Here is a 19698-nt window from a genome sequence, read left to right as displayed (position 1 = left end):
TGGTCAGACAGGCTGGTGTGCTTCTTCCATATGGGCTTTGATGCTTCTCAGCTAGATGGCTGCTTGTTTGTCTTCAAGCCTTTAAGACCCCAGATGTTATATCTTATGGTAGCCGGGCACCATCAGCTTTCTTTACCACCTTTGCTTATGTTCATATTTTTCTTCAGCAATCGTGTAGGGAAGGTGTGCATCCTGGAATGCCAATTTAATAGAACAATGTGTTCTTGCAATGAGTACTTGCTTGGGTGGAGGCCCAAAGTCCATCTGCTTCCTTAATACTAAACCTATGAATATATGCACGTTGATCTGTTTCCGCAGACTCTTATATAAATATATTTACATATGTGCATTCCAGTCTTAAAACCTCTCTACTTACCCTTTGTCCAGTAGTTATTTCCTCTATTTCCATTTACTTTCCTCTTGTCCCAGATATTAGCCTTTTGCAGTGAAGTTGTGAGAGAGATGTTTGTACCCATCGTCCTGGTCGTATTAGGGATGTGCACCTCTTTATCTGAGGTATCATTGCCCAGCTAACCAGGGCCTCTCTTTCATGGGGCAGAGACTAGTTTTTACCTAAACATACAGTTCTTTGCAGGAAAAAGCACTTTTTACTTGAATGTTCCTATGACTGACAAGTCAGAAGCACAAATAAAACACAAACTCCCTACCATCAAGTCTGTTCTAACTCGCTGAGTAGAACTGCCCCTGTTTCCAAGTCTGGAAACCTTTCCAGGGGTAGAAAGCCCCATCTTTCTCACTCGGAGCAGCTGGTGTGGGCAAACTGCTAACCTTGCAGTTAACCACCCAGAGTGTAACTCACTTTGCCACCAGAGCTCCTAGCTGGAAGCATGGTTCTGCAGAAATAAGACCACACTGATAACGCTGGAGTTGTTCATTAAACTGGATTTCCTGTATTCTCTATTCTACACAACTTCCATGGGATAACTTAGTGGTGCTGTGCTATTTGCTGTGAAGGAACACACCAGAAAATAGGAGAAAACCTTTAAAAATATTCAACTATTAGTGCTAATTATATTTTATGCCATTCTTCATCCCCACTAAATACTCATATTCCTGTGATTCTTAAAATAGACTTAATTTAAAGGTAAAACATGCATTCTTAAAAAAGTAATCATTATTTTAAAAACTTTGTATTTTGTGATCAAGTTTAGAGAACTCTCTTATTTTGTTAGAGATCTTCTTGGGTAACGGATTCTTAATTTTGGATAGTGAAATGTTCAGTCATTGCAGTCTTTATTGTGACTCTATGACTGTTCATAATCTGCCTCTTCCTTGCTCCTGTGGAATGTTCCTGGCCTCCTGGCCTACGGCATTATTGCCCCATTGGCTTTTTTGTTTACTAGACAGTCCATTTCTACCACAGTGATGGCACCAACCATTACATCTGCCTGGAATCTTCTTGCCCGTGGCTTCCCCCTGCTGGTTCCTTCTGTCATTACAGTCTGAGCTCACATGGCACCTGGTTAGAGGGATCTTCTTTTGGTTTTGTTTGCCGATCTAAGTGACCTCCTCCCCTGATCATATTTTATTGTCCTTTATCACAATCTGAAATGATATGGTTCATGTGCTTCTTTATTTTTGCCTTTCTCATTTCACACCATCCCCAATAAAATGTCAGCTGTCTGAATTTTCACCACTGGATTCCAAAATCTTTAGGATAATTCCTGGCATATATATAATTTCCAGCAATAAAAAGTATATACATATATAATCATACTTTTGAAAAATGAAAGATATTTATTTACCCTTTTATTGAACTATTGAAGGGACTCAGAGTAATGCATCATGATTTGATCAGAGGCCAGGTAAATTGCATTATTTTTTTAAAAGGACATGGAAGAACGTTATGCCTCAGTTGCTCATTATAATAATATCATGCAGAATTGGGTGTGGAGCACCTTAATATTCCTTCATTCCTGCAAACAGATGGTGTCTCCTGTGAATATTTCTTGCCATTGGAAGGTGATGCTTCGGTACCTTCTGTGATGAGTTGTTCACCATCTCTGGAGAGAGTAGTTTCTATCTTCAGGCGTCTTAGCCTGTTGGAAGCTTTTCTGTACGTTCAGCAGACATCTACTAACCAGAACTTTCATCCATTAGTTCTGGTTCACCCCTTGTGGGACCACCAGAAACAATCCTTCTCCTCATCCACACAATAGACCTTCAGATATTTGAAGACAACTGCCATTGACCTTTTTCCTCATTAGTACTTTTTTCTTCAGATTAAGTATTCGTTTTATGTTTCTTGATAATTTTTTTCATCCTTCTTTGAAAGTATATACATATATATATATACACACACAAATATATATGGCAAGTATAGCCCAAGTAGTTGAATAAATCAATGCCGTCTTGCCACAACATATTTTAAGATCATAAAATCAATTGGGGAACGATTCCAGATATGATAATTATAGTTTGATATATTTAATTTTAGATGAAATAATTCTGGAACATATTTTAATTATATCTGGCATTGCTTCGTTTTGTCCCTGCAGTGGTTTGGGGACCTTGTGACCCCGGTTTGGTGGGAGGATGTGTGGCTGAAGGAAGGCTTTGCTCACTATTTTGAATTCGTTGGCACAGACTATCTCTACCCTGGCTGGAACATGGTGAGTGCACCTTTCTATGATTATATGAAAGTCCAGTGACAGGCTGAGCTGGTGTTGCTTTGGGCTATTGTTATGGCCCAAAGTGCCTAAAAATACCAAGTGATTCATGAAAAAAGTACATATCTAGTAATAATGCAACCAGTTTTAGAAGTGATAGTAATCTAAAAAGTTACCTTGTATTAGCAGTGAAATAGCGATATATTTCTTATCCATTGATTTTGAAATACTACACCACATCTTATCCAAGTGGAAACATTTAACCTTGTGGCATGTGATAGAGAAGGCAGCAGTAATTGATAAGTTATATTTTAAATGTATTCTGTATTTCAATATGTGGCTATGTGAGAACTTTCTTCCATTGATAAAACAAACAAACCATAGCTAACATATTTGGTGCATTGTTCTCAGAGATTTACATAATCTAACAGTAAACTTAAATCATAGAAGTATGCATTCACTTTATTCATGAAGAACAGTATAAATTATGTTCAGACTCCAGAAATCTACTTATACATTTGAACCTGAAGTCGAGTCTATTGTTTTTTATGTAGTGATGATGTTCAAGCACATTCGTAAGAAAAAATAGGGAGATAATGTGGTTTGCATATTCCTTATTTTGTAAGTTTTCTTATCGTATATAAACTTCCAGTAATAATATTAATCCTTATGTTAAATGTGCCTATATCAAATGGAAGGGTTTTTAAATTGTACCCTAGATATATGGAGGTTTAGAATTTAAAATTTTAATTTATTATAACTAGGACTGTGTAAAAATTCCTAAGTACCAAAATTTCACCAAATTAAAAAAGATTGAATTTTATCTGTGATATAGCATAGGCGATATAGTTTTTATACCTTTTATACCATTTTAGATATTATAAACTAAGATGAATAGGTGATTATCTAATTTCAAGTCATTATTCCAAGTGATGTGCAGATAATGTAAACCAAGGGGAAAGCTGAAATCTGAAAGTCATGATGCAACTTCTTTACCATTAATTCAACTAATTCTTGCTGATTAAATAATGTGACCTTACACATCCCTCAGAGGAAATGCTACAATGGTAATTCCCTTTTGATATCTTTTAATTATGTTCCTTCAATTTTGCCTATGTCTTATAAAAGCAATGTGTTTACTTTGAATAAATGTATGTTTACTTAGATTTGTATAGCTGGGTATATGCATAAGGCATTTAAAAAAATCTTATAAGAATTATTTTATGTTGACATTGGTGGTAATTAAAAATCCTTCATATATATATATATGAAAAAAATCAACAATCACAAGAAATATTATTATTTGATATATTGTTTAACAAAAATAAAATATTATAACTTATAATTATATGAATTATAAATATTCACAATTATGAAAATGATGAGTATGTCTTAGATTAAAAATAATCAACAGAAGTACACATGACATCCTTGATTATCATGGAACAGTAAGATTGCTTAAGTTTCAATGGCCATATTCTGAACTTTGAGTTTGAGAAATTTTTTAAAGAAAATATTTCTTCATCATTTCCCTTTGTTATCAACATAGGTTCTCTATGAACATTTTTTGTAAGGGGTATTTAAAAAAACCATGTTGTCTAAATAACATAAGTGAGACTTTGCCCTTGCTAGAATACAGGCCAAGCTGTGAAAGAACAGAAATCTGTGGTGATCAAGATATCAGATATGTCTTTTAAATATATATTTTATACTTAAAAAATGGACACAATTACAGTGAGATGGAAAACTCCCTTATAAGACTAAGAAAGAATGACTAACCTTCATCATTATTAATTAGACATTTAGTCACGAGAAATAACAAGTCCTATGATGATACCTCTGTGTTCCTCTTATAAAAATTAAAAATACTTTCCTTATCATTGATGACACTGTCTTTTCAGTAGCTTGCTTTATTTAGTTTATAAAGAGCTCCCAATATATTAAATACACACAATCTGTAAGAAGGAGCCCTAAATAAATTGACTTTCTGGATACTATTACCTCCTTTTAGAGAAAAGTCTTAAGTTAGCCGTATAAAAAGAGAGAATATTAAGTGGTTTTACGGCTGTCCCAGCAATATTGTTCATAATGGCATCAGCAAAAGTGTGAAAGAATACGCAAAAGAATACGAGAGCCAGCTGTGTCAGCAGTAACTTATACTGTTGTGATCTGCCCCAAAGCTTCGCTGGAAGTGCACGGCTTGGGCTTCACAAGAGCTGAGACTGAAATAGAAAAACCAAAAGTCAGGCCCATGTCGGAAATAAAAAAATTTGGAAGCTGACCTATTTTGCTTCTAAGTTCAAAACAATGCTTTAATTATTTTTAGGCATGAAGGCTCATACATTAAAATACAATTTAAATTTATTAAAGAGGTTACTTTGGACTATCTGCCTTCTGTAGAGTATCAGTAAAATAGCTTCAAATTATTTTGTACTCTTAATAAAGCTCTCATAATGATCTGGGCTAGTATATTTGCATTGTCTGCTTAACTATTAAATCTGAGTATGTGTGTGTCTTTTCAGAGCCCATTTCTAACATAGAAATAATCAGTTTTTACGATTGTAACACAACATGTATGACTATTTGGTTCATAAACAATGAAGTCAACCTTGGACATTTCATGTACTATGATTTAAGGTGGGCCAATGAATGGGAGACATTCTAAGTATTTGTACCTCTCTGGCTCATCCTTATCATTTAAAAAAATTAGACTACTCTGTTACTGATACTAAGCTCACATGTTTGTTTGTTTGTGAAGATTAAAAGACTTGTGAGGCCTTTGAAATGTATGAACTTCTATACAAATGTGGGTAAGCAACCTGGACCTGGAAAATGAATGCTCAATTAGAAAGGTGCATTGATTTTATATAGAGAAGTCGCTAACATTTCCAACCTCAGTAAACCACTCTGACACTCTAGATTTATTTCAATTATGTTTAGATTACAAAATAATTTCTATAAACTTTATATCAGGCCTCAGTCTCACCAAATCAATTCTTCTCTCTACTGGCAACATGAACTACTGTACTCTATAGGAACATAAGCCTTAGATAATGTTTCATTCATCAAAGAGAATTGTCAAGATCATTAGAAGCAACTTCTTAGCTCAGGGCTAAGGGTACATTTCAAGTGGCAAGTGGTCTTTTTGTTTGACATTATTTTATCAAAGTTGGCTGTTAGTGACAACTTTATTGAATAGATCAAGTTATGGTTTGCTGTTGATGGCAGCTGTATTAAATCTTATTGTTCCTCAAAGGGATGGAAAAGAAAAACTAAAACAACATGAAATTGCTAGTTTTCAATGAGTTTTTATCATTTTAAACCGAAAAAGGCTATGATAATATAATTTTAATATAAGGAGAAGATGTACAAATAAATGCTGTGATGAACTCTATTTTTCATAGATTGGATGCTGATGCATGTTAAATCAAAGCCCTGTGCATATTAGATAGGTTTTCATTGTAATTTGTATAGTACATATTTCTATATTGTCAGTGTGTCCTTGAGTCTCCTGAAAGTGGCATTGTAAAGAAATGCTTCTACAATGACAATCATTTTATGTGGGCTTATGTTCTTTTATTAAATGAATTGCATATTACAGAGTCTTATCCAATAAGAAGCTTTTAAGTTGAACACTAATTAAGGTCTTCAGACTGGAGATTCACCCTAAATTTTGAGGACACACACCTGACAGAGAGATAAATAATAATGTAGAATCATGAAGTTCATTTCATTTTTCTTACTAATTAGCACATTACAAAATATATGGATTAAACCCTTGCTAATTATCCTCAACGATCTCTAATATGGGCAAAACTAAAGGAATAAAAATGAATTGTGCCATTAGATTCAGTTTCTTTGTAATGTGCACCAACAAAAAAAAAAAACTGTAACAGGCATGACAATAAATTTAAACTCACCTTTTAAATAATTTTATTTTCATTAAAAAAGAAGTAAAGAAAATTACTGGCAAACAAATAGTCATAAACAACAAACTTATTGAGTTCATTTTTTTCTAGTTTAAATGTAGAGATATGTCATAATCTTTGTGAACAATAATACACACTCTGTTGAATATTTGGAAAGTGGGGAATAGAAAATTAGAAAGCTTGTGTAACATTTTATTTGTTCTTTTGTTTATTCCTTAAATGTTATTGATGTAGGGGAAATACTTTCACAATCTTCTCACAGGTGGCAATAGTTGGCATGCGGTTACTATTGCATATGATTTATCATTCAAAATCTACTTGTTCACTAGAGCTGTGGGGTAAGAGATAGACAGAGTGGTAGTGAAATATTTATTTTAGAATCTTACATTATAAGTATTGAATACCAAGTACACTTTTCTATATAGTTGTGCCTATCTATTGCGATCAGAATCCACATTATATTTTACTCCTCAAAAAAGAGTCAGAAAGTGATTCAATTCTTTGCTGCTTTCGCTGATATTTTATTCTCAAATGACAAATACATACCAAATGTGTAAGGTTCGAAGTCTTCTCAGAGCTAGGGCCAGGGTCTGTGGTCATTCTGATTCTGGCAGAAGCCTGAGAGTGGAATTGGAGTAGAAAGAACAGAGGAAAGTTAGAGCACGTTCGGGGATCTCTTGAGGTCAGTCTCCCAAATGTGGGAGTGAGTTTTCCCCTTACAACTTTTCTCCCCTCTCCCCTTTGGAAGCAATTATTTAACCACTGAAAATATAGACTTCATTTTAAAGAATAGAAAAAATAAGACAAAAATTATTCTCCCCATTTGAGAAGCACCGGGGAGCAGTAAATCCCTATTCTGTAAGAAAAGTTTGCTTTTTTGTAGCGTTAGTGGACACTTTTTGGCCTTGGTGGATAATGGACCTATAACAAAAACAAAAGAAGCAAAAGAGGGAGTAAGAGCTGTGCTGAGGACAGCAGCTAATATCATTAAAGGAATCTACCTAGCTGTGGTGCTATAGCCGAATTCACAGTAAATGCAGAAAGAATCCTAATATGGGTATGCCCAACACGTTGAAACTCAGAGAGTGTACAAATTAGGATAATTCAAAGGATTCTTAGTGTCTGGAAGCAGGCCCAATGGTAATAATAGATATTAATAGATATTAAGAATGTCCAGCAAAAAATAACAGTCATCAAAGAAGCAGTTTAAGCAGGTGACTGTTATAATAAAGAGCAGGGTGGGGGGGGGGGAGGGCAGACATATTTGACCTCCTCTGGTTTCCTTACTACTCAGAGGCAGACATCCCTTCAACATGGTCCATCCTCTTTCTCCTACTGTGTTAAGCTGAGTTGTCTAGAGAAACAAATCCAGTGAGTCTCATATGTGCGATCCAGCCCCACATCTGGATGCATCTTGAGGGGGCAGTTGTGTAATCGAGGGGTAAATTAAAGAGACACGAGACTAGGCATGCATGGGCTCACCTTTTCTATTGGAGACCAGAACCAGATCGGACAGTAATGTACTTTCTCCAGCCTTATATAATTTCGGGCAAAGAATCCACAGTAAGCACATACATAATAGGAAGTCGTTGTATTAGAGACATATGTGTGACAAGAGGGGGATGAGCTAGGGGTACACATACAATAGAAAGGGGAAATCATAAGGCATACATGTAACAAGATGGTACATACATAACAAGACGAGTGGAGTCTAGAGTCAAGATGGTCATCTCTGAGCTGGCTTGACCATAGGTGTCTTTGAACTTTTCTCCAGCGGAGCAATTTATGATCATTACAAAAAGGGAGTGGGCCCTACTTAGGATGGGGCAGACATCAGGGTCACATTGCTTTTGATAGCAGACAACCTTCAGGCAGCCTTCAAGCAGTTGACTTTCAAGCATATATAATAAAAAGCATGTGCTTGCAAGCTCTTTAAGATTCACATTATTATGGGGGGACATCCTGGGGAATAACTTTTACTTATGAGACTGTGACTGGAATGTAGCTCCAACCCATGAATTTGAAGGTCTCTTTCTAAGGGAGCCCCAGCCTCCCAGACTTCTTAATGTGTGATCATAGAGAATTTATTCGTGAATACTCTTTCCCAGTCTGTTTCCCACACTCATATATGTATAAGAAAGAGCTTATATCAACAAAGAAGGCATGCCACCCTAGTCCAACTTCAGTCCATAACTTAGATTTTAGTCCATAAGTCCCTCCTCATACTCACATAGGTTCATACTGGTGACACAGAATGGTGAAAATCACAGACTGGTGGAAGCAGAGTTGTGTGGATCCAAGGTTGCTGGAAACATATCAGGGTGCCAATAGTTTTCAGGGTAAAGCGGCCCATATGGGGCCACCCGTGGAGGTAGACACAGCAGTCCAGGGAACTCCTAAAGAGGAAGGAAGCCAAGTGGATGAGAGGGAGGTGGTTTTAAGAGCCTCTTACTCATACAAAAGACCAGATCTCCAAGGAGGTATCATTAAGCTGACATTTAATAGGTTAAACTCCACCCCTAGTCAGGAGTGTATAGTTGACATAAAATAATCCAATCACCACAGACCATCACTTGTCAACTTGACACCTTTACAGAATTTCTTAGCCATAAGTAATTTCAAAACAAAAATAGCAGTAAAACCCTTATTTGCACCTAATATGATACAACTAATATAAGAAATACTGAAAATGCACCAGCCCCATTTAAGCCCTTGTGGTAGTTACATAATCTGGTGCCAATTTGGGACTTGAAAGGATTAAAAGTGAAGGAGTGGAGTCTAGTCTGTCAATCAGGTCATAGCCAATGAGGCCTCTGCGTGGGCATGGCCTTCTCCTGAGAATTCTGGGAACTCCAGTTTTTCCTCCTTAGAGATGGGAGACATTTTTCTGTCTCTCTCCTCACTCCCTTGGAGACGCTCTACTGAAAAGGCTCACTCCCTGGGAGACATCCCTGAGGAGAAGCCACATGGACCTACTTGATATAGCCCTGGGTGCTGGGGAAGCCGTGTGGAGATCCCTGCCACCGCTGAGATGCTTACAATGCCACTGGATTCATAAGACTTCCCACCTACTGGCTTATGATCTTCCTGTCCCTGCATGTGTTCGTGAGTGTGAAGAGGAATGTATAAACTGGTATCACACAAATGGGCTAATACTGGACTTATGGACTTGATCTGGACTGGAATGTTTTCTCACTATTTAACTGCTCTTGTATATAAACCTCTTTCTTATATGCATATGCGTGTTTGTGAATTTGTTTCTCTAGTCTACCTGGACTAACACAGCCTTATAGTCTATAAGTGAATGAAGCAAAATTATTCTATGCCCAATGATTGCAACTTTCTGACACCTACACCTCAAATCCATAATCCTATTCATACGTTCCCCACCTCTGACACTTTGTAAGGCAGCCACTTCAAGCCTTTATCTCCCCTTTTTTGGGAACCCTGCTTCTAACCTGACTATTTCTCTGGTGCTCTAGTGCTCTGAGAAAACAAGCTTGATCTTTGATGTGAGGAATATTCGTTCCAGTGGAAACCTTAAGAATTTTCAAACAGAAGTGAAGTCAAATCGACATTGGTCATCCATCAAGTCAGCAGACAAAGTGAACCAGCTCATAAGGTCAAATAACTTCTCTTCATCTGGTTGAGTTCTGGTCAATTCAGTACTAGCCGTTCCTAGCTAGGTCAGTGAGTACACAGTAAGCTAAGGAGTTCCCCACGTAACTCCCTCTGCTTCAGAACACTGGCCCTTCACACATTTTTGACAACTCTAGCTCCCTAGGACTATGTCATGCCCTCAACACAGGGTCTGCAAAACTCTTTAAACTTCAGACCAGCCAGCCCCTTTTTATCTGCCCTCTAAGCCCTGTACACCAAGTCTGCAATATCGGTGTCAAAACTCAACCTGTCTCTCTATTGCTGCATTTCCTCCACTTCAATTCACCAAGTGGTCCAGGTGGTCACCTAGCAAGCATTTAGGCTGCCCACAGATGCCTTGTAACCTTCAGTCCCAGAGGGAACATTCCTTCATGGTTCCCAGCTTAGGCACAAGCAGCTGGAGGACAATTCAAAAAACCAAAGACACTTTTTTTCCTTTTGTCTCCCAGCAGCTCTATTTGTAATTCTTTTCAAATACAAATGTGTTGGCACTCAAAGCCCTGAGTGGGGCTTATCTTTTCTAACCTTTTCATGCACGCAATTCCTAATACCCATTTAACAGATCCAACTGTACAAGAGAAGGCAGTGAGCTTAGAAAGTCTCTGTAATCATTAAACTTCAACATTCATTTCTGCCACATATTATGTCAATAATAATAAGTAGCGAAAACAACGTAATCCTAGTACAGTCACATCTTAAACATAATTCTTAAAGCCGTCAAATCCAATACTTTCTTAGTTAAACTGTCTGATTCAGATGCAAGAAGGCCATAGGCCCCAGGCATGACCAAACACGGTTGGGGCTTCTGTCAACCACTTTGACTAAGAAACATGTTTGCCTCAGAATAGTCCAAGAAGAATATTTTCCCCCTGAACTTGAATTTAACATCCTTTGCACTCATTTTCACCATTACAGTAGAAATAACCAAGTCCAGCTTATAAGAACCAAAAATGTCACTTCCCATGCCCTTGATAGATAACAACCAAGCAAACCACATGGCTACGTCTGACTTTCTCTGGCTATCCAAGAAAGGAAAATCCAATTCCATAAGGCAGAGGTCAGAAAACCTCCGCTGTGCAACTTCATGATTTGTTTCTCTGGCACCCCACTACTGGGACCATAATGAGTTAGGCTGGGTGGTCTAGAGAACAAATCAGTGATACTCATATCTGTGTAAGAAAGAATTGTATATCAAGTACTTGTTTATCAAAAGAAGGCCTCCCAACACAGTCGAACTCCAGTCCATGAGGCCCGTCCGTAGGTCCCTCTTCAGACTCACGCAAATTCACGCTGCTGCCGCAGGCTGGTGAAGCAGGAAGATCACAGGTGGGTGGGTGCGGAGGTGCATGAGCCCATGGGAGCTACAAACATGGCAGTGCACCGACACCTCTCAGATTTGGGCAGGCAAAGTGGAGCAACCCCATGGGGCAGACACAGAGCCCAGCGAAGTACCAGAGAAGAGGAAGTGGCAGAGCAAGGCAGTTCCCAGAGCTCCTTAGGCTCATGCAAAAGGCCACAGCCCCAAAGAAGGGGTCAGCAAGCTCCCCCTTGATTGACAGGTTTGACTCTACCCTTAGCCAGAAGTATCTCCTTGACATCAGTCACCCAATTACCACCCCCACTCTAATACCAACTTCCCCTTCCGTGGCACTCTACTCCTATTTTGGGTCCAACAATTCATTGCAGTGACGACAGAGAACCCACAAACAATAATTTAAATTATGGGGGTTTATTATGGAAGTTAGGGTCCCTGGTGGTATTGTGAGTTATGCATTGGGCAGCTAATTGCAAGGTCAGCAGTTTTGAATTCACCAGCTATTTTATGGGAGAAGAATGAGGCTTTCTACTCCCATAAAGAGTTACAGTCTCAGAAACCCACAGGGGCAGTGTGATCCTGCCCTACAGGATCACGATGAGTCAGAATCACCTCCCTAGTAGTGAGTTTGCTTATTTGTTTGTATGGCTTATTAGCATAGTCAACAGGTTCCCACAAGTCAGGATTGAAACAGTAATAAAATACAGTCTTTGATCGACAGCAACACCTCTCCTTAGGCAGAATCCAAGCCCCTCTCTGGTCCTTATCCATGTGGTCCCGTGCACTCTACCTCATGGTCCTTTAGTTTCATTGCTGCTCTGCTTGCTCTAGCCCATAATCACCATGCCAGAGTCTCTGGGGTCTCTGTCTCGGCTTCTGCTCTTCAAACACAGATTTGGAACATACTCTCCTGAGGGTCCTGGCCTTTCTCTCTCTCTCCTGCTGCTCCAAAGATGGCTCATCCTTATAGCGTGGGGGTGAGGACGTGGGAAAGAAAACTGACCAACCCTCTCACTTAGGGTTATATACGCCTTATTTGCATAGTACCATACAATCATTTGGCAGGAGTTACAAAGAAATGAGTAGAAAAATCATTTTTAGAAATTTCACTCTACCCCACCTGTTTTACTTGTGTATTAAAATAGCTGTTAGTGTGACCAATACATAAACAAATGTTATGTATACTTGCTTTCTTATTTTAAGGTTAATTCTACATTTTTAAATCAAATGTGATACTGACTCACTAGTGGCCATGCGAAGGGCATTGTATTAGTCTGGGTACTTTGGAGAAACAAATCCATAGCGACTCATGTATAAGAAAGAGTTTTATGTAAAGAAAATGTGCATCACGAAAACATCCCAACCCAATGCTGCCCAAGCCCACAAGTCCAACATTAACCCATTAACCCAACACCAGTCCACAAAATCCTCCACCTCACAAAACAGAGGCAATGATGCCGACTGCAGGAGGAAAGCTGAATCCGTGAACGAACAAGCAGGGGTCTCCACACGGCTGCTCCAGCACCCAGGGCTGCATTGGGATAGGTCCATGTAGCTTCTCCTTGGGGATGTCTTGTAGGAAGTCCATCTTGCAAGCTGAAGCAGGGAACTGCTAAGGCAGCTGCACCCGGTGCAACCATCACAAAACAAGAGACCCGAGAGCTAGAAAGGCGAGACTCACCACCCATTTATCCCTCCGCCTTTCATTTAGCCCCACATGTGATTATTGGCCAGGCTGGTACAATTAACTAACTCAGGCATCAATCAGAAGCAAGACTATATCAGGGTATACATGTGTTAATTGTTGAAGTGTATTAATTGTGTTTGAAGCTTAGTGGCAAAAAATAAGAAAAAAAGATTTATGAGTGTACTACTACATCAGTAAAGAATAAGTAATTCATTCACACTTTAAGGTTTGTTTACGCCTCTATTCCCCTTACAAAAACTAGGACTTTGGGCTTCAGTTTGGGATTTAGTGGTTTTTGAAGAGCTTGGATGTTTTCAAGATGTGTCATTTAAGTCTTGGGAATGTAAGTCTTCTTTATTTACTGTTTCAAATGGCAGAATAGCTTTTATTAGGCAAGACATGTTAGAAAGGAGAGAGAAAACCAACATAGTTTATTAGTACTCACACCTTGTTTTCCTCCCTATAAATCCAGGTATGTGCTTTGGAGGTTTGTTTTAGTTTCATTTCCTCACATTTTTATTTGAATTTTTCAAATTTAAAACAAAGCTGCAAGTTAGTTTTTTCTTACAAATCTGGCTAGGCCAGAGCATGTACATTGGTTCAGATAAGAACTCTCAACACAGGGAATCCAGGATAGATAAACTCCTCAGGACCAATAATGAGAGTAGCGATACCATGAGTGTAGGGGAAGGTGAGGGGAGAAAGGGATAACTGATCACAATAATCAACATACAACCCCCTCCTAGGGGGATAGACAACAGAAAAGTAGGTGAAGAGAGACAGCAGACAGTGTGAAATATGAAAATATAAATAATTTATACATTATCTAGGGTTTATAAGGGTGGGAGGGAGGGTAAATAAGAGGAGCTGATACCAAGGGCTCAGGTAGAAAGAAAATGTTTTGGAAATTATGATGGCAACATATGTACAAATATGCTTGATACATTTGATATATGGATTGATATAAGAGCATAAGGTCCCCTAATAAAATGATTTATTAAAATTAAAAAAAAGAATTTCATATATGATCTTAGTCAATGATTTTGTAAAAATATGAAATCATCTTTAGAAAGTACTGTTTTGAGTTTTCAAATGAGATAAAAGATAAATGGGCATACCTTTCAAAATAAGGAATTTTACAGAGGACAGTATTGAGGCATATTTGGTGTCACGGTCTTTCTGTATATCCTGAGGACTTTTAAAACCAAGTACTAAATGGGAAAAAAAATCATACATTTCCCAGTTAGAAGACCATTAATGAACCTGAAGCTGAATAGTAATGCAAGGATGTCCCTTATACAATTTTAAAATACCGTAGGGAAAGTTACTCTAGTTATTCCCTTTTCAAATAAGAGCAGTAGGTAAGCAAAATATTCCAACTTGCTAAAAATTGATATATATGTAGATATGTATAATCACTTGATAAACTAAAACTTTGATAACACTAAGAAGAGATGCCAAAACTATGAAATGTTCTCTCAGATATCCTTGCCTTTAAGCATATATTTATTACAGTGGATTGTACTGTTTTCCTGGTCACCATCTCTGATAACAGTGTTCACCATCAGATATCATTTAGCATGTTCCTAGGTTAGTTAAAAATAACTTGTCTTACAAAACCTATAATGAGACACAACCAACAATGAACACTGGGGATTAAAAAGGTACCAAAAAAATCATGAATTTGTAATTATTACTCATATTTAGCCAGGCAGCTATGTGTTCTAAAAACCCTTACAACACCCTTACAACTCCATTTCTAAATTAGGGAAACTGGGCTTGTTTTGTTGTGCTTTTAATTTTCATAAGATTACTTTAACACTGCTCGGATGACACTAGATAAAGGTGCCAGAAATGAAGTCATGAGTCAAAATAAAAAAGAGCTCTATGTTAGTATGTTACTCAGGGTTCTCTAGATAAACAAAACCAGGGCACTTATGATTATAGATGATGATAGATCGATAGATCGATCGATAGATAATTTATATAGTGAAAATAAAAATAACAGCAAAGTAGTCTGCACAGCAATACAGAGAGCTCAGGCCAACTCACTTTCATGGGACAGTTAATATACTGAAGATCCTTCCAATTTCCGCAGCCACTAGCCCAAGGCCAAGGAAGCAGACAGTAGGAAGATGAAGCAGTGAGGTGTAGCAGAGGCTGGTAGCTCAGTGTAGCAAAGAAGGTCTCGGTGGAGCTGGAAGGTGTAGTGATACGAAGTAGCTGGCAGGTGTTGCGCTGTATGGGGTGGCGGCAAGATGAGCGAAGCCAGCCTGCAGGTAGTAGATAGAGCAAGGTGGAGCAGCACAGTGACAAGGTCCACCAGGTGGAGCAGAGCCTTGCACATCCCACAGCTAAGCTAGCACAGCACACCTGTTGAGACAGGGCAGCAAGTTCAGGCAGCTCACTGGCTGGTCCAACCACCTGGGAGAGAGGCCTGTCTACAGAAAGTCATATATCTTGGTCTCACCTCCAAAGGAGGTCAGCCAGCTGAAAGCTGATGGACAGGCTAAATTCCATCCATATCTTCTTACAGGTGCCTTTTTGGCACACACACACAAAAATATCACAAGATCTTTGTGAAGAGAAAGGGGGCAAAAAATATGTATTTGGCATCCATTAATATTGAAAGAATTGTACCATTAAAGAATATGAAATATTTACTATATAACACAAAACACATTGCATGTATTCACGTATCCTGAAGAAAGGTAAGACAACTTATTAACCTGATACCTTGAGAGTACATGTCTTCTCTATTGTCACGTTTCTCAAGAGTGTGAAGTGTATTATAAGATTCCGAACCACCATGCGTTACACCCTTTAGGCATCTCTCTGCGTCTGTGAAGGATCCCTGGTGGTACAGTTGGTTCACACTGGACTGCGCCTCCAAAGAAAGATGAGGTGTCTGCTCCCGTAAAGATTTCAATTCTTGGAAACACTAAAGGTCAGGTCGACATCCTATAGTCACTAGAAGTCAGAATCATGTCTATGAGAGTGGGTTTGGGGTTCTGCATCCATGAACCCTGAGGTAGGTAGTTTACTGTGCCAACCTGGCCGATAAACACATGTGGGGTTAATTGAAGGCCGGAGGGATAAATGGCTCAGTGAACCTCGCCTTTCAAGTTCTCGGGTCTCTTGCTTTCTGATGGTCGGACCAGGGTGCAGCTGCCTTAGCAGTACCCTACTTCAGCTGGCAAGGCTCACTTCCTGCAAGAAATCCCTGAAGAGAAGCCACATGGACCTACCCTGATACAGCCCTGGGTGCTGGAGCAGCCGTGTGGAGACCCTTGCCAGTGCTGAGATGCTTACACATTCACTGACTCAGCTTTCCCCCTGCAGTCGGCATCATAGTGTGTTTTGTGAGATGGAGAACTTTGTGGATTGGTGTCAGACATATGGGTTCATGTTGGACTTGTGGGGGCAGCACTGGATTGGGATGTTTTCTTGATGTGCAATTACCCTTTATATAAAACTCTGTCTTATATATATGAGTTTCTGTGGATTTGTTTCTCTAATGTACCCAGACTAACACAAACCCCAAAAGGTGATTTATATTTTATCAATTTAGTTTCATTATTTTCAAAATAATCAGCAAATGGAGTTAATGCAATCTTAAAATCAATACAAGGAGTGCAACCTGACACGTGTTTACAATGAAGTTCGATGAATCTTTCAGCTACCCTACCGTTTATAAAGGAGCCCTGGTGGCACAGTGGGAAGCTGGGACTTCTGGCTCCTGTAAATAGATAGTCTCAGAAACGTGAAGGGGAAGTTCTTGACCTACAGGATGAGTCAGCATTGACTTGCCTTTGCTGTGAATCAGCATCAACTCTCTGGCAGAGAATTTTCTGTTTGGGTTTTTTGGGGAACTGACTCAATAGCACCCACCAACCACCAACACTGGTTCTCTTTCACATGCGAACTATGTCATCTGCTTCAGCCATTTCCAAAATGTGCACGATGCAGTTAAAATCTCTGTACTGCTTCAGTCATATAGTATTTTTAAAGATAAACATTAAGAGTGTTTTCCTATTATTATTACCAATACCATTACTACTCTGAGAAGCAGACGTACAGTTTTTCTACACACAGAGCCCAAGAATGTTTTCTGATGGGGTACTTTACCAATCATTTATTAAACTTTATGAGACAAGCGGACAAAAGGGCATCTTCACATATCCTTTTGAGGATGTCTCTTCTATTCCTTAATAATTCTGGAATGTTGATAATTTAATATTTCTACACCATATAAATGAATTGATAATTCTGAGTTTATATTCCATAGAGGGAATTTTCCTCAGCTAATTCAATAATCAGTTTATGGATATGATAGCTTGCTTTAAAAATAAGGTAATATTTAATTGATGCGGAAAGAAAAATGAAAACTATTTCTGAATTGGGTAATTTTCTGGGCCTGAGATTCTCTGTTCTATGTGCTCCTTGGTGCTGGAGTATTTGTTGTATGTTACAAAACCTTCAAATCAGAAAAAGAAATAATTTTTAATTTCACTGAAAAGGTAAAATCCTCTATGATCCGATAGCAAGTGCAAAGTTTGGTCAGGGCAGGTATTTGATGAACTGCCCAGTTATATCACTAAATATTGAAATTAAAGGGTAAAACTGATAGTATTTAATGAAACTACTCATCAAGTCAATAAGAATTTGTTACAGAATTCAAGTCATTTGAATTTTATTTATTTCATAAATTAAAATAGTACAAAATAAATGAGCAATTTGATTTATATTCCAATACAGTTAGGGTGTTGCTTAGCTTAACCTTGTAAATTTTCAGACTGAATGACTTCAGGATTGAAACAGAGTTGTAATATGTTTAAGGAAGTTAGTAAGCATTTGCAAATACTATGAATTTCATTGAACTAATCAATATTAGAGTACCTTGATTAGCTTAGTATGTGTGTCTGAAAAATAACACAGACTTCTTGTGATGGATGTGAGGAATAAGTGTGCGAGGACTTAAAAGGATTGCCAAATTTTATTTGATTTTAATGTCTTATCGGCTGTCAGAAAACTGAGTACAGAGATAGAGAAAAATATTCTCAGTGTCAAAGTAGAGATAGGATTATTGAAAGATGAGAATCTTGTCAGAGGTAATGTCTCTCAGAAGCTTAAAAACTCTGGGCAGGAGCCTGAAATGACACACTAGAAGAATCAGCAGGCTGGAGTCTGTGTGAAAAGATGGGGCATTGGTGGGTCAGTGGTAAAATCTTCAAACCAACAGACCAGGGTTAACTCTCAGTCCACGCACCCCAGTCCTGCCACCCTCAGTCTGTCAGTGGAGGCTCACATGCTGCTCTACTGCTTCTATAGAAATTGTAGACGAAGGTGAACTGGGAAGAAAAACCTACAATACAAGTACTGTGGATCACAACAATACAGTCTAACACCCATCAAAAGACTACTGCCTTGGCCGGGGCTTCCAGAGCTGTGAGCTGACTCATTAGCAGTTAATGATAACAACTACTACAGGAGAGGGACACAGACTCCCCTGGGAGATTACACATCTCAGGGACTGTCTTGTTTACCATCATGTCTCAACATGTAACCCAAACCTCAGCACATAGGAAGGGCTTCATAATACAATCTGACAAAATAACAATAAGTATGAAATGAAAATAAATTATGAACAAAATTTAGTTCCTGTGTCTATATCAGGAACTCATTTATTTGACTGAAAATAGATAGAGATTAAAAATACATGAAATAATATTGGGCATGTATTTGGAGCAAAACAGAGGAAGAAGTTAAAATAGCCTCAAAAAATAAAGGGAAATTAAATTTCTTGTGTTAATTAAGAGGGTTATAGGAAGACACTTAACATATGGTGATTGTTCACAGTAATTTTGGGGGCCACTAGAATCAGAATGAGCTATGTAATTGGACAACCTGTTCATAATTATTACTATGATTGACAGTGTTTGGAGCATCTTCATGATTGTTGTAAAAGACCTAAGATTATCATAATTAAAGGAAACTTGAGTGATCGATTGATGATAACACCTGCCATGCCAATATTGCACTGTAGCTTTAAGGGTATTGAGTAAGTCTGTGGGTGTTTCAGCATTTGATTGCCCATAATCCAATGCAGTGAATGCTCAACCTTAGCATTTTCTCTTAGCTGCATCGGGTCTTGCATATTACGAAGTATGGCACAGGGGTCTTGAAAATGACAAAGGACGCACAACAGCTGCAGGATGTGGTCGCTGAAGGGACCCACCGTGTAACCCACTTTCTCTTGTTTGAGAGTGTGCTGTTGCTCATTGCTGTCAAGTCAGCAGCTCCTAAAATCTTAAGCCAGGAGTCACTTAAGTCTTTTATAAAGTTGCTCAACACATCCTTATAGAAATATAGTTGCTAGAAGTATTTATCTCAAAGGATGGCACTGAATCTGCAGCTTCGGGAGAAGGATATATCTGACCAGAGCACACAGGAGCAGATGACGGGGGAGGAGGAGAG

General features: G+C 38.4%; 1 protein-coding gene across 1 annotated transcript in view; it reads left to right on the top strand.

Annotated features, from left to right (window-relative positions):
* TRHDE (thyrotropin releasing hormone degrading enzyme) overlaps nt 1–19698 on the top strand; it is a 528098-nt gene that overhangs the window by 296654 nt on the left and 211746 nt on the right. Inside the window, exon 5 of the mRNA XM_004700783.2 lies at nt 2520–2633. Coding sequence (XP_004700840.1) covers nt 2520–2633 — 114 coding nt within the window. The remainder of the gene's footprint in view (nt 1–2519; nt 2634–19698) is intronic.

Source organism: Echinops telfairi, unplaced genomic scaffold (assembly GCF_000313985.2).
Source record: "Echinops telfairi isolate 266 unplaced genomic scaffold, ASM31398v2 ScPeMD7_2;HRSCAF=8, whole genome shotgun sequence".
NCBI lineage: Eukaryota > Metazoa > Chordata > Mammalia > Afrosoricida > Tenrecidae > Echinops > Echinops telfairi.
The sequence above is the reverse complement of the archived record's forward strand: the minus strand, read 5'-3'. Positions and strand labels throughout refer to the sequence as shown.